The 25274-nt window shown below is 34.5% G+C and overlaps 2 protein-coding genes across 2 annotated transcripts; one reads left to right on the top strand and one right to left on the bottom strand.

Moving 5' to 3' along the window:
• Nucleotides 1-6946: 6946 nt before the first annotated feature.
• Nucleotides 6947-12321, bottom strand: LOC306902213 (meprin A subunit beta-like). The gene is made up of 8 exons (XM_079470598.1): nt 12149-12321; nt 11847-12065; nt 11494-11649; nt 11112-11336; nt 10575-11015; nt 9215-9388; nt 9068-9137; nt 6947-8538 (listed from the first exon to the last, which is right to left on the bottom strand). Exons 2-8 carry the CDS (start codon nt 11995-11997, stop codon nt 8478-8480), a joined length of 1278 nt encoding a protein of 425 aa, XP_079326724.1. The 5' UTR covers nt 11998-12065; nt 12149-12321; the 3' UTR covers nt 6947-8477.
• An 8670-nt stretch (nt 12322-20991) lies between these two features.
• LOC306901432 (uncharacterized protein) lies at nt 20992-22571 on the top strand. The gene is made up of 4 exons (XM_079469161.1): nt 20992-21097; nt 21186-21240; nt 21409-21559; nt 21637-22571. Exons 2-4 carry the CDS (start codon nt 21201-21203, stop codon nt 22211-22213), a joined length of 768 nt encoding a protein of 255 aa, XP_079325287.1. The 5' UTR covers nt 20992-21097; nt 21186-21200; the 3' UTR covers nt 22214-22571.
• The last annotated feature ends 2703 nt before the right edge of the window (nt 22572-25274 follow it).

Here is a 25274-nt window from a genome sequence, read left to right as displayed (position 1 = left end):
AAAAAACATGATTTTTGAAATTGTTAAAAAAACTTTATGTACAGTATCTCACAGGAGTACACCACTCACATTTTTGAAAGTATTTTATTATATCTTTTCATCGGACAACACTGAAGAAATGACAATATGCTTCAATGTAAAGTAGTGAGTGTACAGCTTGTATAACTGTAAATTTGGTGTCCCTTCAAAATAACTTAAGTCATTACTGTTTAAACCGCTGGCAACAAAAGTGAGTATGCCCCTAAGTGTCACTATTTTGTGTGGCCACCAATATTTTCCAGCACTGCCTTAACCCTCATGGGCATGGAGTTCACCAGAGCTTCACATGTTGCCACTGGAGTCCTCTTCCACTCCATGACGACATCACAGCTGTTGGATGTTAGAGACCTTGCACTCATCCACCTTCCGTTTGAGGATTCCCCACATATGCTCAATAGGGTCTAGGTCTGGAGACATGCTTGGCCAGTCCATCATCTTTACCCTCGGTTTCTTAAGCAAGACAGTAGTCGTCTTGGAGGTCTGTTTGGGGTTGTTATGTTGGAATACTGCCCTGCGGCTCAGTCTCTCTTCAGTATGTCTTGGTTCCCTCAATGAACTGTAGCCCCAGTGTCGACAGCACTCATGCAGGCCCAGACCATGACACTCCCACCACCATGTTTGACTGTAGGCAACACACACGTGTCTTTGTACTCCTCACCTGGTTGCCGCCACAAACGCTTGACACCATCTGAACAAAATATTTTTATCTTGGTCTCATCAGACCACAGAACATGGTTCCAGTGATCCATGTCATCAATCTGCTTGTCTTCAGCAAACTGTTTGCACTGTATGTTCCTGGCCACCGTGCTGCAGCTCAGTTTCAGGTCTTGGCAATCTTCTTATAGCCTAGGCCATCTTTATGTAGCGAAAAAATTATTTTATCAGATCCCAGAGAGTTCTTTGCTATGGGGTGCCATGTTGAACTTCCAGTGACCAGTATGCCAGCGTGATAACACCAACTTGCAAATTGAATACACCTGCTCCCCATTCACGAGGCCTTGTAACAATAACGAATCACATGACACCCGGGAGGTTGAAGGTCTCACTTGTGTCAGTTGTGGTGCTTCTCTCATGGGACATGCGTCTCTGCATGTGAAGATTCTGATCAAGCACCTGTAGACTCACTGTCTCCATGGAACTGGTCATCGAACGCACCGGAGACGAACATACAATGAAAAGTACATCTCTCAAAATTCCTCAAGATAACCTGATAGCGATAACCTTCACTAGAGTAATACAGCCCTGATAGTACACATACATCTGGCTTACGTCTAATTCTCATCTGCATTTACATCTGCAAGGCATCTAGTTTGCTCATCTGCAATACGTCTCAGAGATGTCTGGTGTCAGACGTCATTTAGACCTCTAGAAGATGTTTATGATTTAAATTGGATGAACAACAGCTCTTTCTAAGATGTTTAACAGATGTTTTATGCAGCAGATGTTTCTAGATCTTTAGCAGATGTATTACAGACGTTCAGACATCTCAGAGACGTATTGCAGATGAGCAAACTATGTATTGCAGATGTAAATGCAGACGTTAAATAGACGTAAACCAGATGGATTGTGCTATCTGGGAGTGGACTGTATAGGTAAGAACCAGTTAGTGTGTCACACATAAGCTTTTTCCTGCAGAAACATATAGGCATAACCATGAACCTTAAGGAACACACAGTAAGAAGGCTACATGAACTTTGCAAAAACACGTGATCAACTCATGAAGAGAAGATATTTAATTATAATTAAACTGAAATAAATAAACTACAGTATGCGTGACTGATTACATTTTTGAAGAGGCCATTAAATTTTAAAAACTGAGCAGTGGAAAATAAAGTTATAGACATTTTACACAAATTCATCTTCTCTGTTAATCACATTGACCAAATGTAACTTTAAATGATGAAGTAACGTATCACTTAAAATAATGATATTTTACCAAATAATGTTAACATTATACAAATACTGTAAATGACTTAAATCTTTATGATATAAAATTCAGTCACTTATGCTTCAGAATATGTAAAATAATAAAACTGACTTGCAATCTCTTAGCTTGGAAAGGATAAAAGCAGATTAAATCCCTTCTGTTTGTTGTTTTCAAATAGTGAAGTAATGTTCTTCCTCATATCAGGAACAATGACATTTGCGAATTGCATTTAGAGAGATGACACCCTGAATAACACAGGCTAATTTCTAATTGTGGTAAGAGTGTTACACAAAAGTTTAGTCTGAATAATAAGAAGTTAAAATGTTTTCTATTCTTATTTAGAAGTACTGTACCAACAGTATGTAGTAAGATTTTTGAACAAAAATTAACTAAAGTAGATTTTTTATTAAGCTTATTAAAAATAGCATTACATTTCAGCGCCTTTAGAATTGTAAGGTGTTATCTGACATTTTGGTCAAAATTGAGTTATTCACATATTCTTATTCCGTGACAACTTATTTACATCATGCCATGTTTGTTTCTTTAAATGTGTGCATTTTTTAACTTAAATTGGTTCTATTAACAAAATCGATTTATAATTTGGTGCTATAAGGTTCTAAGTGCAAAAGCACACCAGAGGACCAATCAGCATTCTTGGTCATGTGACTGGACTCCAGAGTGACGGGAATACCTGAGAAAACACAAAACAATTTTTAAAAGAAACCTCAAGGTTGACCATTTTATTGATACTATTGTCAACGAGAGCAGCTCAAACAACAGTATTTTTGGTTTAGGTTTTGTTGAGTTAATTGTTTTTATATTTATAGACACAGCTATAAGCACAGCCTTTTATGCTTAACTTGAAAAAGAAAACAAAAAAACTCAAGTATGAAATGAGTGTCATAAAAACATGACACATTTACACATTATATACACAACTTTTTATGTTTTAACAAAAGTTATAAGTAAATTGTTTGTGATGCTTGAAAATGTATTGCTGTAATGAATGTTTTGCAGATTGAACCTTAAAATTCTAAACCAAAATGTATTTTTCGGAATCAGAAGGTTCTATCTGCGTTTGACCGGTTCCAAAATTCCATTCACAAAATTTTGATATTGTACATTTGGAAAACATACGGACTCCTTTTTCATCTATAAAAGAGAATTGTTCCTCATAATTCTTGCTATAAGAAATGCTTAATCTTTAAAGCTCAATATCTCAGACAAATAGAATCTTATAATTCTAAGTGGGCAATTTATTAGTTGTATTATAACAGTAAAAACTAACTGATTATTCTGCATCTTATAATGAAAGCCTAACTAGGTTTACCATGTGCAAGCATTTCTGCAGGTATTAAAGAATAAATTATTTGTTATCCTGTTAAACATTTGGGAGACATTACATCCAAGTAAATGGTCAGAACGTCAATCTCTAATATCGATAAAATGGAAAATAGGAACAATTTCAAAAATATTTGTATGGAACCTCGAAACAAATGTGTCAAACGAAGTTTACCTGCTTGAAGGTATACATATGAAATTATGTAAATATTATCACTTTTTTATTTAAACCTTTATAGAAAAAGTCATTCACATTTATCATTTTACATTCGAAATTTAATGCTAAAACACTTTTTTTTAAACGTGAACACCACTGTCAGGAATAACATGAGCTTTGTGCAGCATCCTCAGTTATTAAGGCCTCATTTACATAATGTCATGTAGGTGTACAAATACTCACAATGGTTTGGTTAGCAATCATTTTTGTATACAGCTGTCATATTGTGTTTGTCACACCTTTGTTTTGTGTTTAATTTAAAAACTAATTTAAATAAAGGAAGCTTAAAATAAGGAAACTCAGGTCCAGAAGAGCGTCCTGGTTCAGAATTTGTAACCATTTATTTAAATTTCCTTTATTTTACAAAAAGACGCATAATGAATCAAAGTACTCTACGAGTAAGAATTAGATTAACATTAAAAATAAACATGTAAAGTGAGCTATAAGAGATAAAGCAATAAACTGAAACACATTTAACAGTATCAAACCGTGTGGCTCCACCTGTACTAGCAACCCAAATACTGTATAGTGATATAATGATAGAGAAAATTTAAGAATATATCAGAAGGCTAAACACAATACTTTGGATTTTAATTCTTGTGCAGTCATGAGGCTGTGGCAGCATATACTTCTCACGATTAACTCAGAAGTAAAGGCCAAAACCCACCAAGAAGATCATAGAGTCCTTAAGTGGTTAAATGGATGTTTACACATGCAGAAGCACAGAATTATTCTTAAAACGTGAAATATTTAAGACAAAGTTGTTTGTAATGTCCTTCTATTTCTCAATGTCTTTTAGAACGATAATTAGAAAAAAAATAAAAGAGGTTGAGTTACTCTTGTCAATATGTGAAATATCAGCAAAAAAAGACATCCTTTCAAATGAGATATCCTTGTTATTAAGCAAGAGCAGTACATCAACATGTTTATAGAACAACATGATAAATAATGTATAAAATTAACAATGCCAAGAAACATTACATATAATATCAAAAAGTATTTTACTCTACACAGTAAGTAACCAATATATTTCATTGACTTACACCTATACATTTTTGTACTCACCAGTTACATTTAGTGAGGGCTAGGGATAAAACAATAGTTAAAACACAAACATTGAACAAAAGATTGTTTGTGACAATATTTTTGCATTACAATGCATGCTCTCATTTATATAAACAATCTACTGTGACACAACTGGTGATGCGGGGCAAAAGCCAAAGCCCACAAATTATTTGAGCTGTAAATCATATGAATCAGATTTAAATGTTGAAGGATGGAGTTTTAACAAACTTAACAATGGTGTCATACAGTCACTCACCTTGCTAAATGTTGTCATGATCGGATCAGGAAGGTGAGACATGAACAGAGGACCCAGGTACAGACAGCAGGTCAGGGGTTAACAGAAATGTATTAATAAAAAGACTAAACAAAGACCCACACGGGGGTAACATAACAAGGAACACTGGGGCATTATAAAGGGATCAAAATCAAGAGGGACAGCTGTGGGGCATAATGTACTGATGAGGAGATGAGAGGGCAGAAACAGAGACAAGACTGGAGAGAGTATATGGCAAACCGTAAGGGGTTATATTACACCTCTCCAAATTAAACATGATGTTCTGTCATGATCCTGCCACTAAACCAAGAGAAACATGAAGTGAAACGGCAGAATCATGACAAAACATGTTAAAACAGGCCTGCAGTCATCCCACTTGAGGGGTAACAAGCAAATACAATGCCAGTTATTTTAATAATGTATTATAGTTCTCAGTGTGACATTAGCTAATTTCAAAGACCACACATGAGACAAACACTGGCTAATAGATCATTTTTGTGATCATTTCGTTCAGCAGCACTGACTAATAAAAAAAAAATATATTACAAACAACTTTTGTTTTATTGACTTATGCCCATACACGTCTGGAGAAATGCAGAAGGGCATTGCTCATAACACAGCCGAAGACTAAGGCGAAGACGATGACGATGAAGACCAGTTTATAAACTCATGAGCAAATTCATTTTATTCAGTCACAGGATCAAGAACACCCATCCATACATTTGTCATGACTTGATTTATATACAGTATATACAATGATTTAAAAAACCTGGATGAACATCTCATGCAGTGAATTGACTTGATATTGTAAAACGCAACATGCTTTTATTCATGCAGTTACTTTTACGTTAAGGAAATAAACACAGTTTAATATATTGGAATCAATACCAACACCGAGTAAAATATTTTTCACTCAGTATTTATAGTTCCACTTCAGTATTATTGGATTTGTAATACTCTGTACATTTTTATCAATATGTGAACTGTGCACAATGAATGCAGTGTATTTCACTTTGGATGAAAGTGTAATGTTTGAAGTGTGAGTGTGTGCAAACTGGACCATGCTGTTTACCAGAAAGTTTTGATATGAGATACATAACATTTACATTTCCTAATGCACAGCACATAGTTTGGGGTCACTTAACAACGTTTTTCATGTTTTAAAAAACGTTTTATCTGAAGGCCAATGTATGAATGTTTGGAATTTATTGTGCAAAACATAATTGTGCAACCCATTATGCCAAAATATTAAGTTATTTATTACAAAATAATAGAAACTGCAAACATTGGAAAGAGCCCAGAATAGATTGGATCTCCTTCAATACTGATTAAAAAGCATCTCAGAGTGAGACCTTAATAAGCTGCTCGAACAAGAGCACATCTTTGCAAATTCTATAGGCAAAGGGAGATGATAAAATATAGTTTTAATTTATTTGGTTATTCCATAGTTGCTATGAATTTATTATTCTACATTGTAAAAAACCCCAACTAAATTCAATTGAATTGTGTGTACTGAATAAATGTGAGGGTTCTTGTTAGTTATGTTCTTTGTTTCATTGATTGTTTCATTTAATTAAATTAAATCGTTAGTTGTAATTTTCCCCTAGTTTCTAGTGTTTTTCGATTGGTTTTTGTGTGTGTAGGAGCCAAACTGTGTTAAGGTGTGTTATTTATATTTTAGCCACTGACTGGCGCTGTTAACAGGGTGGTGTATTTAAATTTGACCCCGAAGGGCAAACAAGTATTTTGGAATTAATTCATGGACATCCTAAGCTTCATATGCTTCTACGTGCATTGGATATAATCGGAATATGCACGTTGGTGTGGAGGCGGTTTTTTAAGCACATAAAATAAATTCATGTTTTTGATGTAGTACAAACAAAATCCAATAGATGGCGCGAATTTGCAGTGAACCGTTCTCCGTTTACTGCTGCCTTGACATACATTTTTTGGCGATGCTCCTTTCCTTTGCGATGCTCCTTTGAGGCGGGCGAGCTATTTTCTCTGATTGGTGTTTTTAATAAATTATGTTTGGTCAGGATAGGAGTGAAAATTTTTCAAAGAAAAAAGTTGTGCAAGTTGACATGGTTGTTTATCCACTTTTTATTATTTACAGAGTAAAATGTTGGGAAAATATATAATTATATAATCTGTTTGCATCTTGGTTCTTTTGCATTGGAATAACATATTTTAAAATGGAGGGATTACTGCAATGATTTTTACACACTAAAAAGACTTAAATATTGAAGCGTGCATCATTAAACATGTTGCAAGTTAAGCTATAACACATTAAAATAGTTAAAACATAAAAAATAAATGATGTGTTGGTCTTGACTAAACACATGTCTGTGTTATTTCTAGGACAACACGTTTTCTGTTAAAAATAACATATGCCACGTACACACTGCATCTAAAATCGGTTATGACTTCACCCTTTAGTGCTTAATCCTGTTCTGTACACAAACACTTCACTACTTTTTGGGAGTGAGAAACGCATTTACAGAAATTCCACGGAGTACGGAACCAAACTAGACAAGTTGTTAATGACGTATTTAAACGTGTAGAGATGCGTGTGCCTTTTATGTATGCGAGAATATCATATGAAAAGATGTACAAGTGTTTACTATCTCACGTGTTTCGAACGGGGCTAGTTACTAAAACCGCTAACGTTAGCCCTGCTGTAAAGTGACATGCCAAATATTACATCCGAAAACCAGCAAACAGCGATAAACCCAAAATAAACCAAAAACTCTGCATATTTTAAATATTTTAAAAAGACCCAGTTTTTATCTTAATTAACTCTATTTAGCTTAATGAATCATGAACAAACACATTTGTTTGGCCCGCTCCGTGCACACATGGAACGGTCGTTTTTAGGGAATTCACTCCCGCAGTTGTCACTCCTGAAACTTTGCAGTGTGTACGTGGTCATGTGGATAAAAAAACAATGTGTTAAGAAGGTTCCACCTAGCAACCCGATAGAGGTTAATAATGCAAGATACATTTTATAAAGGGTGAATCTGGGGAATTTTGTGAAATTTTGACTCATTTCCCATCAGGTCATAGACTAGCCCTTGTCATTGGATTTATAAAGTCCCTAAATGCACATTTCCCCCGTTTGAACAGATTAACGAAAGCATGCTGTCCTACATTCCCAATCACATTTGACAATGTGGGACAACACAAAATGTTTGAAAGAAAGAAAAAAAAAACCTTTTCAACACTAACACATATTTCTACAACAGATCACAAAAATAATTTTAAGAATTTTGTCTCATTTTTGACAGATTTATGTCCTTAACATTAATTCAGTCAGAGTCACTGACCTTTGTTTGTAATGCAATTCCCTGGGAGCTTCTTGATTGACAAGGCTCCGCCCCTTTCTGTGCAATCAGGAAGTCATGTGATTTCAGTCACATGACATCCATGCTAAAATTACAGTAAAAGTCCTATTGACTAAAATTGATAGAACAGGAAAATAAACACACTAGAGTTTAGGTGTCCCACCCGATGTCACAGATTACCCTAATTCACACAATATATCAGAGGTCTAAACATGCGCTGGATTTCTATACTCATTTAGTTATGAGGCTGGGACAGCAGTTATTTCATGATTAATTCAGCAGCAAAAGCCACAATCCCAAGAGGATCAGAAAGGACGGAGGAGTTCGGCCACTAGATAAAACACACACACACACACACACACACACACAGCCACACACATAAATGCACACAAACACACACAGAGACAGTTATCAGATTTATAGGAAGTACTTAGTGCTACATTTTTATCAAACATTACACTTTTAAAATAGATGTGTTGTGTTATTGTTTGTGTTATCCTATTTAACATGTTATGTTTAATTTTTAACATATTTTGCGTTGTTCTTTAACACTTTATTGTGTTAGTGACACAAAATGTGTTAAAAATAAAAACAACAACGACACAAAATGTGTTACAATTATACAAAAATCAACACAAAATGTTTTAAAAGAACACAAAACGTGTTAAATAGAATAACACAATTTAACACATCCATTAAGTGTTATATATAACACATTTTGTGTTGATTATTTGTTCTTTTTAACACTTTTATGTGTTCTTGGTAACACAAAATGTCTTCAAAATAACACAAAAAACATCAAACCAAAATGTGTTATAAAAAGCACAAAGACAAAACAAAATTGTCAAACTGGCATTTACCTGGAAGCACTGTCATTACGAATTCCATTTGGGCAAGATACAGAATTATTCAGAAGAAGCTCCGAAGTATCTAAAATGAAGTAATTTGGATCCGTTACAAACATTTATCTCAATGTTTAAACTGTTTTCTTATGCCATAAAACCTACCTTGCATGCTGAATAGAAATATGATGTCACCACCCTTGATAAACTCTCTTTTGGTGAGATCAGATTTGGACATGAAGTTTGAATAGCCCAGTCCTTTTGTAACAAATAGGGCCTCGTTGCCAATGTTGCTTGAAGTTCTATTATGTCGAGGATTATCCCAGAAAAACCTGTTACCTGTTACAACAAACTATGTATTTTAAAAGTTTAATTAAAGTTAGATATTATAAAATATCTTTTATTATATTATACAATTTTTAATTGCGAACAAGTTTTTACCAATCGTTGAAGTAATTTTCTTAACTCTTAACACAGTAACACCTGCATCAAATGATTGGACAAATCCCCTTTTGTTAAATAAATACAAACTATTTCTATTAAGATTTACTAATCACAGCAAAACCGATTCAGAATTGAGCCATTCAGTCAGTATAGAACATACAATATGAAAATATATTTTTTACTGTAAAAATAGCCTAATCTAGTCAACTGTAAACACATATACTTTCCTTTGTGTGGATTCATTTTAGATTGGGGAGAGCACAATTTAAAATGTTTGGTTGTAGCTCAATAACTGTAACAACAAACAATTACCCTGCATTGCTTTTGCTCACGCATGTGGCTTTCACCTCTATGTGTAAAACATATTTCAGGAATCATCAGTATTTTAAAATATGTAACAAAATATAAGGGACAAAATTGCTGCTGTAAATACTTATAATTAAATTGCTGTAAGTTATACAAATACATGCATTCTGGCCTGCTGTTCAAAGATAGCAAAAATAAAAAACAGACAAAATTGCTCTAAGAAAGTACTGTTCTAATCTACGGTATATGATCTACATCGTTTGGATACATCGTGATCATATCATACAAATAACATCTGGCTGTTTTGAAAACATTTTTATCAGGTATTTTACTGTAATCTGTTATTGTTGCAGAATACCTTTTTTAGGGTTTGGAACATTAGGTTTTAATTTTTGTCATGCTGTGTTTGAACATTTGTAAAAAGATAAGAAAGATACAGGATTTTGGCATGGGGTATCTTGTTTGAAAAGAAAATGTAAGCATTTTAGAAATGTGTCAATTGACTGTATATTGTGTGAAAACACAATAATATTGTTAATGGTATTTTCACAACAGACAGATGTTGTGCTAACTGTGTTAAAGTTTTAACAATGTGACTACAAATGTTTAAAGCGATGGTAAAAAACCTATAATAGCTGGGTGTTAATGTGAAATACTGGTTTTCTACTATCTGGGTGAGTTCTAGGGCGATATAAAAGTGGATAACTAAGTAAACATAAAAAACTGATGAAAGTCAGTACAAGCAATAAATAATGTGACTGAAAAAGCATCTTACCATCACGCCGGGCTGGATCTGTGGTGATGCTTTTCTCATGGGACATGCGTCTCTGCATGTGTGGATTCTGATCAAGCACCTGGAAGGTAACTTGTCTCCATGGACAAGGCCACTTCAACTTGTCATCAAACTCACCAGATACCAAACGAACATACAATGAAAAGTTCGTCTCAAAATTCTGCAACATAATCTGATAGCGATAACCTTCACTAGAGTAATACAGTGGACTGTACACAAAACTAGATGCAGTGTCGTTCTTAAGCTTTCTAAAGTTTCTAATCTGCCATATTTGGGGGCACTCAGTCTGTGAAATATTGATGTCATCCAACGAGAAACCTCCACTGGAGTTTCCAGCTCCTTTACTTGCTTCAAATATAAGTTGGAAGGTATTATTTGCTTTTAGTGACACGTAGTGCAGCCGCCAGTAATTATCAGGTGGTCCTGAAGAAATTTTAAACAATAAACTTAATTTACAAAAAAAGACAAAGAAATTTGTTTGGTCAAAATATCCTTTAAAAGACAGAAGTGTAATAAGACCTGTGATGCAATCCATAAGTCTCAATGCTCCTTTGCGGTCAGCTTCATTCCAATGTTCTCTTATCCAGATGTTGAGCTTGTCATTGTCATTGCCGCTGTGAAAGTAATAAAACTGAAGACACTGAACTTTGCAGTCTCTTGTTGGGGTCATTGCTATGGTCTCCAGGCTAGCAGAGTCCGCCTCTTTCTTGCCCTCTACACTGAAGTGCATAAAGAAAGAGCTCCCTGCAGATATTAAAATACAAAAATTATCAGTAGAGTTGACATGTGCGTCAAAGAAAATGTTTTTGGTCAAATATAAACCAATAGTTTTCTCTTGAATTACAATCTTGCCTAAAATGCCTTTGTCAATATTAAAATATTCACGAAATAAAAGTCTCACAATTTGTCTCTTTGTCCAAGTATGTGTGGTCAGTCACATTGATGGCTCTCACTGAACTGACTCTCTGCCATCCATGTTCAACAGAAGAACAGAAACTCATCTGACACAGAGACTCATCATCAAAACTACAGCTGTGAAGGAACGTGGTAGACAAATCTATAACACACAAAAAATGATACATTTTTATGCAATATTTTAAGATGCATTCTAACGTCTTTTTTAATTCAACACTGTCATTTGGCAGTCATGTTGAATATCTGACCAAAAAAACTACATATACAGAATAACACACATATTCATGGAATTACAAAGTTTCAACCTTAGAAGAACTACTATAAAGTAAAAATACTCACTGCATTTATAGAGTCTGTTGAGCTCAATAGCATCATATTCACTCATGCCTAGGTTCTGACCAATAATATCTTGAAACTCGGGACGCTTAGTAATAATGGTGGATCCATTACCATTGCTGTTGAAGTTTTTACCATAATGCATGAGAGACATGTAGTCATATGGGGTGCCCTGGACACTACTCACATTCTCACTGAGTTTATTGAATTGACTTTCATACCCTGAAAAAAGACTAGTGTAGTTAATAAGCTGTTTGTCAGTAATACATCATATAATTTGAATGGGTGAAGAATTATGTGGCAACCTGCTATGATGTTTTCATATTTTATTGTCACATAATCATCTCTATCATATCTTGAATGCTCATGATAAAATCCCAGTGCATGGAGAAACTGATGCTCAACTTTTGCTATAGTTCCACTGTCGTCTCCAAGGGAAAGATTTTGACTCTTGGAACGCACCCGCCCAATGTATGATGAAGACCTGCAAAATCAATCAGAAGGCATAGATGTAGACATACATTTAGTTTAGTGAAGTAGTTTAAGATACACCTACAGTATATCCGATTTGTCTGTTAGTTTCATTAATGAATGAGGCATTTAGTGCTTTTTTTGTGTATTGCTGTACACCCAAAGCACTTTGCAATCATTTGAGGGCGGTCTCTCCTCACACACCACCAGTGTGCAGCATCCACTTGGATGATGCGACTGCAGCCACAGTACAACGGCGCTTATGCGCTCACCACACACCAGCTATAGGTGGAGAGGAGAGAGAAATAGAGCCAATTCAGAGGGTGAGGGTTCATGTTTCAGTGTTGGGGCCATCCTAAAATAAAAAGATGCATTCAGGGGCAGCCATTGCAAATGCATCTCTCTTGTGCTTCAGTGTTACTCTAGGGACGACCAACTTCATGAGGCCGACTGACCTCAGAGACCCTGATGGGACATGATGCAATTATAGTATATAAGGTTAGAATGGTAAGTTGGGCCATAGATAATTTAAAGATTTATAAACAAATACTAAAAGATGAGTTAGTGTATTTATACTGTACCATTGAAGCTTCTGCACTGAAATATAAGAATCTTCTGTCGTCCTGGGTTTAAAGTCAATACATGATTTCAGTCTAAACTGCTCAAAGGCCCTCAGTATATTTCCTTTATATTCCATACCTACAAATCACAGTTAAAATCATAAATGAAAGACGGAAAACAGATATATTTAAATAACATAAAGATACTTTAAAATAAGCCAGAATTTCTTACTCAGTTCATCACTCAGCACATAGGGGACAGGGATTTCCCACAAGTATTTTTTTCCCAGAATGGAACTCCTTTCCATTGGCTTCAAAGCAGATATTTGTATTAGCAAGGGATATCTCTCTAGATATTTAATATCTGAATTTTTTAGTTTATGTGATCTCTCAAAGTACAACTCACCACCATGATGTCTCCCTCTTTTAGATGTAAACCTAATGACAAAATGTATAAAAGTTGTATGATGGATATTGGCTTAAAGTGCACACTCTTTTTCTACACAAAGTGTATTCACAACTCGAGTAGCTGTTAAAGGAATTACTGGTCTTTATTTAGCTCCCATCTTTTTCAAGAGACTAAAAGTAATGAGACTGAATGAGAGTTGAATCAAAAGCTGTTTTATGGACAGGTGTGGGGTTTTCGTTGAATAATTGTCTCATAAATTGAGAATGTAAAAGGTCTGTTGATTCTAAGTGGGTTGCATCATGGAAGTGTGGAAACTCTGGCTGTGAACCCACATCATGCGATTCAGGGAGATCTCCATGCAAATGAAACAATTCATAGTTAGATTAGAAAAAGCAAATCCACCAGAACGATACCAGGGCCCAGTATTTCAAAAAATTTAATCTGAATCAAATTGATCCGGATTTGGAAATCCCATGTTTTGCTATCCAGGATAACCTGATCCATTTTACTTTTATACCAGTTTTGTGATCACTGTGATCCAAATACCAAATTTCAGGATTACCAAATCCTGTTTACCAGAGCCTTAAATGTAACCAACAGTGTAGCCTACTGGCTTAGCAAAGAACAACAGGTAGGGAAAATACTGGTGGCCACAATTAGCCATTGTTTGTTTTAATTGTAAGAAACAGAAACATTTTTCATTCCTTATTTTGTTATAATGTTAAGTAATAAAACAAAAACAATACTATACAATACTCAAAGATCATTTACAGGACAGATACCAGCTCTTTCCATCTCTGATGTATCTCCATCTGCACTTTTTTCTAGTTGGGTAAGCAAGATTTGTTGTTTACCATATCTCATTAGATGTGACATGGTTCATATATGCTTCAAATGTAAAGAAATTTATATATCATCAGTAAACATTGATTTTGTGATCATTCATGTAAAAAAAACTTTATTTTGTTCGAAAAATCACAACTGAATCCACCCTTCTGATGGGATAAAGATAATCCTGTTTTTTGGATGAAATAGATCCCAAACTGAGCTCAAAGTTTTGAAAAACCCAAAGGGCAGGTTTGATCCGGATCAAATGTAAAATTGTAAAACCCCATTTCCAAGATTCGATCCAGTCCGTGATACGAAATCACACAGGATTACTTTTTTTAAAAACTGGGCCCTGAGGAAATTACCTCACTGTAAACTAGCATAAAAACAGTACTGCAAAAGTCTTAGCCACAAAAGTATTTTTGCCCCCCAAAAAGTGTATTTAAATCAATTATTTCTATATTTTGCTATAATGTATCACTAGTAAATATTATAGTTTACATTTTAAAACGTTTGCCATTTTTTCGTAGTGGGATTTTTGTATGCACAGCACTAGCTAAAAAATAGTTATTCTATATCGAGAAGCACTTTATTTTTGTATTATCAAGCCTACACGAAGATAGAAAGAAAACAGAGACAACTATAATCCAAAATAATTGGGGCAATGTCTCCAAGATGCTATAGAAGAAAATCTCAAATGTATCTAGAACTAAAGCTTAGCTATAAGCTTTAAATGCAAAGGGTTGTCACACCACACAATCATTTGTTTCAGTTAATATAAGTACATTGAAAAATACAATCGACTCAGGACATTATTTTTTGAAACCATCTCTACTTTTCACAGAACTTCAGCATTGCAGGTCTGTCTCAATTATTTTCTCTTTCTTCACGACACTCTTGGTTATACTCACACTATGTTTTTATATCACTCATCTTAATGCAAAACATATTTATAGCATATTCACTTCATCAGTCCCGAGGTTAAAAAGTGTCCGACCAGACGGCCTCATTTTATTCCACCCCCGCCTGAGCTATGGGTCAACTTGAAAAAGCCTTATACTGTACACTCAGCCACCTTATTAAGTACAGTTCAATTACTTGTTTACATAAATATATAATGATCCAGTCTTGTGTGAGCGAGTAATTTACATAATAAAGTGATTTTACCTTTGTTTATTTTAGAAATATCCTTCTGTACGCCATCAATGTCTTTTAGAAAGTGTGAAAAATTAGAGTCAGAAAATACCACAAACAAATATCATAAGAGTGAAATGAGGATACTTTTTCCGTTACTTATTGCTGACACTGATCAATGTTTTAGTATCGGAAAAGATTTGTAATTCTTGTAATTGTCAATATGTTATTATTTCAGCAAATAAACCTTGTTTTGAAATAAGACCTAATACTATACATTTTTGTACTCACCAGTTACATTTAGTGTGGGCTAAGGATGAGAAAATAATATTTCAAACATCAATATTGAACATATTGAAAAATATGTGTGTGTGTGTGTAAACACATACACAATTTTTTGCATTACAATCTATTGTCTATAGACAGCAACAACATAAAAAATCATCATGTGAGACAAACTGAGCTTCCAGTAGACCTCCACAAAGAATCAATAACTGTTGAGTTTTAATGTTATTTACTACTATTTATGTAGGCTAGAATAAAATACTGTCAGACTTACCACTGGTGATGCAGAGCAAAAACCCAATGTCAGCAGAAGAAAAGCCCACAAATTCATTTTTGCTGTAAATCATATTGATCCCATTTAACTGTTGATGGTTGGAGTTAACTTACTTAAAAATAATGTAATATTTTATGGAATAATTGTAACCTAATTCAGTCACTCACCTTGTTAAATATGTTAAAACAGGTCTGCAATCGTCCCGCTTCAAAGGTAACAATGAAATCCCACCTGCTCGTCAAATTATTTTTATAGTGACTTACTGTTCTCCATCATCTCATTAACTATGACATATGCAAATTACTGGTTATTTTTATTTGAATTGTATAATGTCGTTTTTCATTACAATGTAAATATAAATAGTCGTAAAACCATGCTGTAATGTTTCAAAATACGAGATAATGAGCATCAAAGTTTGATTTCAACCAATATTTGAAGAGTTCAGATGCAATCCCCTCTAAGAGCCATTTCTGTGATGTTCACATTATGATGTTGAGTGAATGATACTCAAATACATACAACACTCTGCAAAGTATTGACAATCGCTGAAAGTAAATGTAGGAGTCTAATAAAAATGTTTATACAAAATACATTTATACATTATACATTTATACAAAAAGTCATCCGTCAGATTAAGAGGGATAAACATTATGTGATTTTAACAGTAAATAAAAAAAATACATGTAATTTATTCTGTATGGCACATTCTTTCTTTTTGAGTGAGATGTACTCTTTTTTTTATAAACGTTATACTTCAGTTGCTAACTAATAGTTAATAGCAAGGATTATGAGTGGCGTGTTGTCTTGCTATAAAAATAGTATTCAATAGATGGTTGTGTGACCCAGGTGCTGTTGACAAATAGGTCAGTTGACAACATATTCCAGATTAAGAGAGATGTATGTGTATAATGGAAGCAGATGTCTGAAATATTGTAGCTGTCTTAATTTTTTTCCAGAAAATCTTGACTACACTCAAATAAATTGTTGGATTAACTGTTGGACAGAACCCGTTTCCACACAATTGAATTAATTTATCTGAATTTAAACTGGGTGAATTGTACCGATGATTAAATCAAATTATTTTATTTAATTTCAGATGAATGTAATTCATTTCTGTTAAGACAATTAAATGTGACTGTTTTTAAATCAAAATATATATATATCATATATATATGTCAGTGTTACCTGATCTAAAATGCAAGAAAAACCTAAAATGATAATACACGACCTTATGTGGCCAGTGTCTCTAGGCTGTTTCTGGATGATGAAGGCATTGATGACATTGACTGGCCCCTCACGTTCTCCAGACCAAAATCCAGTTGAGAAGCTCTGGGATCTCATGGATCCAAAGCCATTAAGTAGCACCATAGACTGCCCAGGAGCTCACTTATGCTCTGATACAGGTCTGAGAGGTGATTTCACAGGAGACCATGTACTGTCTCATCAGGAGTACGCCCAGACAATGCGGAGAGTTCATATGGGCACGTAGGGCCATACACATTACTGACTAACAGTATATGAGTTACTGTGGTAAAATGTAAAAGTTGAATGAGGCAATATTTCCATTTTTACAGTGATTTTACTGTAATTCCTGGCCTGAATGCATTAATTATTTTGGCTTACATTGACCATTGTCACATTATTTTGTTCTCACAAGTTATGCAAAGTATGTAAGTGAAGAGATTTAACCTGGATATTTTGTTCATTGAGATCTAATGTAGTGTGATTTAGGTGTTCCCATTATTTTTTTGAGCAGTGTATATTGATTACTTAAAACAAACATTTACATTTACATTTAGGCATTTGGGAGACGCTTTTATCCAAAGCGACTTACATTGCATTATCCTATACATTTTACATAGGTATCTGCAATACCCTAGATTTTGATGTACCACACCTTGTGATGAGACTGGCTATTTGAGTTGTTTTATATTTAAAAGTATATTTAACGTTTGATTTCAACCAATTTTGAAGAGTTCATATGCAACCGCCTCTTAAAGCCAGCTCCGTCAAAAAAATGAGATTATGATGTTGAGTGAATGATACTCAAATAAATACAACACTCTGCAAAGTATTGACAATCGTAAAAAGTAAATGTGGGAGCCTAATGATAATGCTCATTTATACAAAATATCGTCTGTCGGATTAAGAGGGTTAAACATTATGTAGGATGATATTAATAGTAAATCACAAAAAATTCTTTAGCTGGGTTACATGTAATAACACATTTCTTTCTGTATGACACATTCTTTCCTTTTGAGTGAGATTTACTCTTTCTTTTTTATAAACATTGTAATTCAGTTGCTAATAAATAGTTGTGTACATCACAAAAATTGCAAGGATTATGAGTGACAGGTGTTGTCTTGCTATTAAAATAGTAATCAATAGATGATAGTATGACTCAGGTGCTGATATATAACCAAATTTGAATTGACGTAAATTTCAAATTGTTTAGTTGTTTAGTAGAAGAAATATTTACCATACTTATTTTCCTATACCAAATTTGAATTGACGTAGGTTTCAAATTGTTTAGTTGAGGAAATATTTTCCCCATTTCTTTTCCCATAACCAAATTTGAATTGACGTAGGTTTCAAATTGTTTGGTTGAGGAAATATTTTTCCCATTTCTTTTCCCATAACCAAATTTGAATTGACGTAGGTTTCAAATTGTTTGTTTGGAGTGTCTAATAGTTATTTTTATTCACGAGTTCGCCCTTGCAACTAAAACATAAAGAAAATAGTATGAGTATTTGGAGTGCTGTCCAGCTCCGAGCTCTGTATTTTTGCCCAAATTGAGAGGTTGAAATTAAATACGGAGCTCTAGCGAAAGAAAGTCCTCCCTTCATAAAAATTGTTATTCAAGAAAGACTGACGATTCTGTGGAGCGTGACTTAGGCAACAAATTATAACAGAATTTTCGGAAACAATTTACATACATTTTATAGACTCAGAAGCCCATTCACTTCTGGAGGAAAAATTGGATCTAACCCACATTAGGGCAGTCCTCATATCTGTCAGAAATTGGTGAGGACAGAACCCAGATGAAGGCAGAAGTAGGTTTTATAAACAAACTTTTATTAACAAAACTCACAAGGGGGGGAAACGTGAAACAAACACTTCCCACAAGGAAACAAAATGAAAACAAAGTCCTTAGGAAAACAAGCCCAGAACAGGGGTAATCCAAAACACAAAGTACAATAAACAGTAACTTATATCACAGTAACTTCAAGACATGAACTCTAAGACAATGTCCAGACAAAGGACAGATGGAAACTGGAGCAATATAATAGGGAGACACTTACGAGAACTAAATACAGAGGGAGAGCGGTAGCAGGTGACTGGGATGAAACACTAAGATAAAGCATCAGGAGGGTTGAACGGAGCAGGTGAGGGGAATGAGACACTAAAGGGAAGATTGATCAGGGACGGTGACAAGACTAAACACAAACGGAATGATCAAAGGGAGACAGGAGGGCAGGGCTGAGAGACATTGCAGGAGGACATGTGGCGCCAAGTAACAACGAAAAACCTCCACACATAACACAAAAAAAACCCGAAAGACGTGGTAATGTCATGACACTGCCCAGGGAGCTAGAGAACTTGAGACAGGAAGGACAGAGTTCTGAAACATATCACAACCCATGATCATACATGCTCATTATTTCACCACAAGGGGAAGCCAGAGTTGAGCTTTATCATTGTTTTATGTTTGAAATAAATAATCGGAGCAAGAGAGCTTCAAACAAATAGAGAACAGAAGATATTCTATTCCTTTCAATCACAAGTTTATTTTGTAATATAAAGAATTATGAAATAATTAGTAAGAATACCAACAACAAAGTAGAAGTACAAATATTAGAGGCATCTTTTGAAAATGAACAGCAAACATATATTTATAAAAACATTAAGCAAACAGTACAAAAATGGTAAGAGAATGAGACAGGGAATTATAGAATGATTTTCTCTGTGTTTTTAATTTTCAAGGTTGTGCGCTGTTTATGTGCTTGGTGTAGTGTTTGAGGAAATCAGATATCTAATAGAGGTGTTGTAAGTGAACTCTGCCCCTCCACGCTGGCTGGTTGATGTGAGAGGTGTGTCTCTGGGGAAGGTGGAGGATCAAGGTATACATTTTTATCAGCATGTGTGTTCCCTGAGAACATTCAATGCGAAGGTTGTGATTTGATTGTACAATGTTTTGCTTTTTTTACACAGTGCAGTGTACACTGTGATTTAACACTTCCTGCTGTATCCACACAGTAAATATTACTAAGGATAAGAGCCTCTTCATAATGTCATTCTATTTAATGCAATGCAAATCTCAAGAACAGCTCTCTGCTGTCTTTACATTTACATATAAGCATTTTGCAGATGGTTTTATTTAAAAATGACTTGGATACTAAAAAATAAAAGTAAAGAAAAGTAAAAAAGTATGTCAAACCCATGACATTTGCAACTCATTAGTTCAATTTAATGCTCCATTTTCCACATCTTATCCTCAACACACATATAATGAGCAATAAATCCAAATGTGATTTATGTTAACAGAAGAATCATCAAAGCACTTAATTCTTAAGAGTACAAATCATGCTATTGGTTTGTAACATATGCTTTCGGTGGACTTATCATTTAAAAATGTTCTGCTTTTTCTTGTCTGTCTCGAAAACTGATAAAAAAATGTTGTACAGGTAAAAATACAACATGAAGGGATGGCGATTTAGCTAGACGTACACCATACACCCTTAGTGGAAACTGGACATCCCAACCAGAAATACATACAGTACCTATTGCAGAGGAACAATCGTGACTCAGCAGTGGTTCAAGCGTAAAAACAAAACATGGCCTATTTATATGAGAAACCTCCTTCAGATGAAGACAAATCAATAACTGTACAAAGATATTCCTTTTAGGTGTCACATGTTTGCTGTTATATTCTCTGTGCTACTATGTAATATTCGCAATTTAACTACAACAGTAATGTAGATTTTAAATTAACATAACAAACTCCAAGTTATAAATCCCATCTTTGAAAAAGAGTTAAAAAAACTTGAAATTGATGGAGGTCACAGTAAGTTTCAGACAGTATAAGAAGGTCCAAAGCTTCACAGCATCATGTGACAGCAAACTGGATTGACTCTGGGGGAGCGGCATTGACAGCATGGCACTGAATTCTGGACTTTGACTTTTTCTGTGGACTATTTAACTTCACACACATCTATATGTATATTCAGACACAGACTGTCCAGACTAACTCAAGATCATTGGATTAAGCACTACAGAGATTGTGGGACACAAGGTAAGTTCAGCTCTACAGCAGAGCTATAATGAACATTCAAATAAAAGGAGAAAATATGTAAACAATTCCCTCTTTCTTTCTTGTTTAGAAAACAACAGTGAAAATGAAATTGTACTTGGTGCTCGCCTTTGTTGCATTTACAGGTAAATCAGGCTATATTACTGTATCAAAAACTAATTTTATTATTTTTATAAAGATATAACAGAAAAATAAAAATTTTGTTGAACACATTAACATCAATAGTCAAAAACAATGCTATGTTTTGCTGTTTAAGGGAATTTGAAAGCAGATTTAATTTGCATCTTTACCAGGTTGCCAAGCCAACTTATTCTATGCTGATGAACCAAAGCCCCAGCTGGAGCAGCTGACCGATTCATTCTGGAGTTATGTTGCCAAAGCAACGCGCACAGCAGAGGACACTCTAAAAATGATCAGAGAGTCTCAGCTGGGCCAGGAAGTCAAGTAAGTTAGGTTTAGTCTGCATTCCAAAGAATAAAATATCAGAGTTTTACAAAAACATGTATTATTTCCATTTTCAGTGTTAGACTGACACAGAGTGCTGATATGGCCAGTGAATATGCCATCACCCTCAAGAAACAGGTGGACCCTCTGACCGAAGAGCTCATGAACAAAATCACCAAGGAGGCTGAAGTGTTGAGGGAGCGTCTGGGTCAGGATCTGATCACAGTGAGAGACAAACTGGAGCCCTATGCTGACAACATCAAGAGTCAAATTCAGCAGAGAGTGGAGGATCTCAGAGCAGCCATGGCTCCATATTCAGATTCTCTGGATTCTGAGAGCCTGAGGGCCACTCTACTCCAGAAAAGTGAGGAGCTGAGAGGGAGCGTTGAGCAGAGCGTGAAGGATCTGCAGGCTCAGCTCGAGCCCTACACCGCTGATATCAAAGAGAAAGTAGACCAACATCTGCAGGAGTTTCAGAAGACCGTGAGCCCCATGGCTGAGGATCTCCAGGCCCGGATTGCTGAGAGAACAAAGATGGTTCAACAGAGTCTAGCACCTTACGCAGAAGACCTGAAGGAAAAGCTAGACCCCTACGCCCAGGACCTGAAGACCCAGCTGATCTCCCTCTATGAGTCCTTTGTCAATTCCAACTAAATTCATAAAAGTCTTCTGTCAGGAAAACTGAAATGTTTATTTTTGCATTAGTATAGGCTCCAAAATCTCACTTTTGAAAGAACATCAGCCCTAAATCAAACTACTAGCCAAGAGAATTATCTTTTATGTCTTTTGTTTGTTCATTTATGAACCAATTTAGAGAAAGTTAATCAATTAATCAACAACAAAATCCTACCTTAACCGTCAATCTGAAACATTTTCTTTATAGCAATTGAGTATTTATTTAAATATTATTTGTGACTGAATATTGTGTGGGTTTGTTTTCTCTGTGTTAAAAGTTTATAATGTCAAGTTATTTTTATTTGTGCAACAATAAAACATCTGCATTTTACTACCACAGTGTTTCTGGTGTGTGAAAGACTTCCACATGTTACCGTTCAAAACAATGAATTTCTGTTTAAATTATAAATGTAAAGATGTAAGATTTATTGAAAACAAAATCCGATCCAAGAAATTTAAACTTTGAAACATTATGTAGCTTAAATTAGACATTTTTCATATTTCATAAAAGAGCATGCAGGCTATGGAATACACTTGACATAAATTGAATTACTAGACAAAACAGGAATGGTATCATTGCCAAAACTAATTTTGTCACAGTTGCACATTCTTTTAGGCAAACATCTATATTATAATTGCTACTACATATTTTGTGAAGAGCACATAATGAAAGTATTTTAAAGCACTAATCTTATATAAAACAAACCATTAGGCTATTTGAAAGATTGAATTGATTGTCTTATGTTAAAATGTGGACCTTTAACACATCACTGATGATACAACAGATCATTTTGTCCAAAATTCTACGTCAGAATTGACACATATATGCTCACTGTAAATTATGAGATGGATACTTCCAAATACCATCTTGATGTTTAAATCTTAGCACACAGAGTTTCTTTATAAACAGTAGATATAAACTTTACCTCAGATATAACATTTTCAAGGACATGAAATCTTGTATAGAAAAACGTCCCATTATCTTCTTTCCACCAGCTGTGGAGGACTCAATGACTGTTACTGACATCTGTAAAGTTATTAATAGGCTACATTTCAACAGGTAAGAGAAATAAAGGATGAATTAACATTTGAATTGCAAAATTCATCTTCTTGTCAAAATATAAAATTATTTGTTTCATCACCTTTAACTGTCGCTGTTATAACTTCATAGACTAACTTTGAATTCCTAACACTGCTTTCCTTTACCCATATTTTATATGGGGAACATTCACATCTATGACAATTGAACCCCCTTTCTAAAACACAATGAGCTGGATCATTTTTATAATGAATTACTGTCAGTAAAATTAATTCTAGTATTAATTATATTAAAGAAGCATTAGAAAATGCTGCTCAATTTTATTCCTTTGTGAGTGTATGTTGTTTTTTAAAATGGCTTACAGCTCCACATTGTTATCATTGTTTACACCTACTGAAAAACTCATTGTAATGAAATATGATACATATGATGCGTAATCCTGACAGCAAGAGACACTGGATTTATGCTCCATTCATTTATAAATACAGATTTTAAAAAAGTCACTTTTACTTGCTCTTCAGCCAAAAAATGGTGACACAGGTAAGTGGAGAAATGTTCATTAAAATACAAATTCAAAATAATTTTCCAAAGGCTAATTCTTAAAAATAATAATGTGTGTAATTACTTTACAGACTGAAAATTATGAAGACACGTGTGATTCTTTCTCTAGCTGTTTTTACAGGTTCTACCAATCAGAAGTCATCTGACTTATAAAGTATATTCTTTATTGTAAAACTTTGCTGTAATTTCGCAGCAGGTTTGCCAGTCATGTACTGTAGATTTAATTTACAATTTTGTTATAACCTTAGTTCATATATTTTCTTTCATAAAGCAAGACTTAATATCTTAGGTCACTTTCCTTGTTTTGTAAATATATCATAATTTAAGACATTTTAAATAGTTTTACTAGAAAGCAAGACAAAAATGCTTAGGAAGAATATAATTTTTGCGGTGTTGTTGATGAGCTAATGCCGGTAACGAGACCAGTCTCTTCTTGCTAATTTTGAAGTGTTTTAATTTTTATTAATGTAAAGTTTAACCGGAAATCAGTACTAACAGCAAAGTAGTAAGTAGTAAGTAAATCTATAGTGAATTACTGGCAAACCAGCTGAACGTTTTACAGTGTTGAACAGAAAACACATATATACGGCTGATTTTAAAGGTGTCCTGAACTGGACGTTTTTATGATTTTATACTGTTGACTGAGGTCTACTACCTTTTCCTGGTTACAAGGTTAACAAGGATGACTTCAGTTCTGATACTTACAAGATGTTCGTTTGAATACAATGAGCTTTTATATAACAAAAGCTCAGGTTAAATTGTTTTCTTAATTAATGACACCTTTAGAATTATTAGTCTAAAGGACATGATTATACACCTTGTTGACTAAAATAATCTGAATAATCTGAAATGGTTTATTCTCAAAACAGGTTCTACAGTCAATCCTATTAATGCTGAAGAACCCAATCCACATCTGGAATACTTAAAACATTTATTCTGGAGTTGTTTCCCACGCAACACATACCACCAACGAAACAGCAGAGATAATCAGTAAGACACAGGATGGCAGGATGATAAGCATCTCAATAAAGGCCAATTACAATCACAATTTTATGTTTGCTATTTCTATACCTGGCATGAACTACACCACACTCCAAATTATAGAGCGGGACTAACACAGATCAACATGCCATAACCCTCCAGATGGATCGTCTAGCTGAAGAGTGGATGACCAATTTCGATAAAGAGGCTAACGTTTTATAAAAGGTTCTGGAGCAGGATCTGATGACATTAAAAAGCCAACTAGTGTCCTATGCTGACAATGTCAAGAGTAAAATTCAGCAGAGAGTGGAAGAGCTCAGTGCAGCAATGGCTCCATATGCATATGCTAAAAATATTTTTTTACTCAACAGAAAATAATATTTCCTGTATGCGCTTATACAAATGTTCTGTTTGTGCTTCTTAGTAATGCAATAATAAGTTGCATCAATGCTGCATCAT

The sequence above is a fragment of the Barbatula barbatula genome (assembly GCF_947034865.1).
Source record: "Barbatula barbatula genome assembly, chromosome: 12".
Classification (NCBI taxonomy): Eukaryota; Metazoa; Chordata; class Actinopteri; order Cypriniformes; family Nemacheilidae; genus Barbatula; species Barbatula barbatula.
The sequence above is the reverse complement of the archived record's forward strand: the minus strand, read 5'-3'. Positions and strand labels throughout refer to the sequence as shown.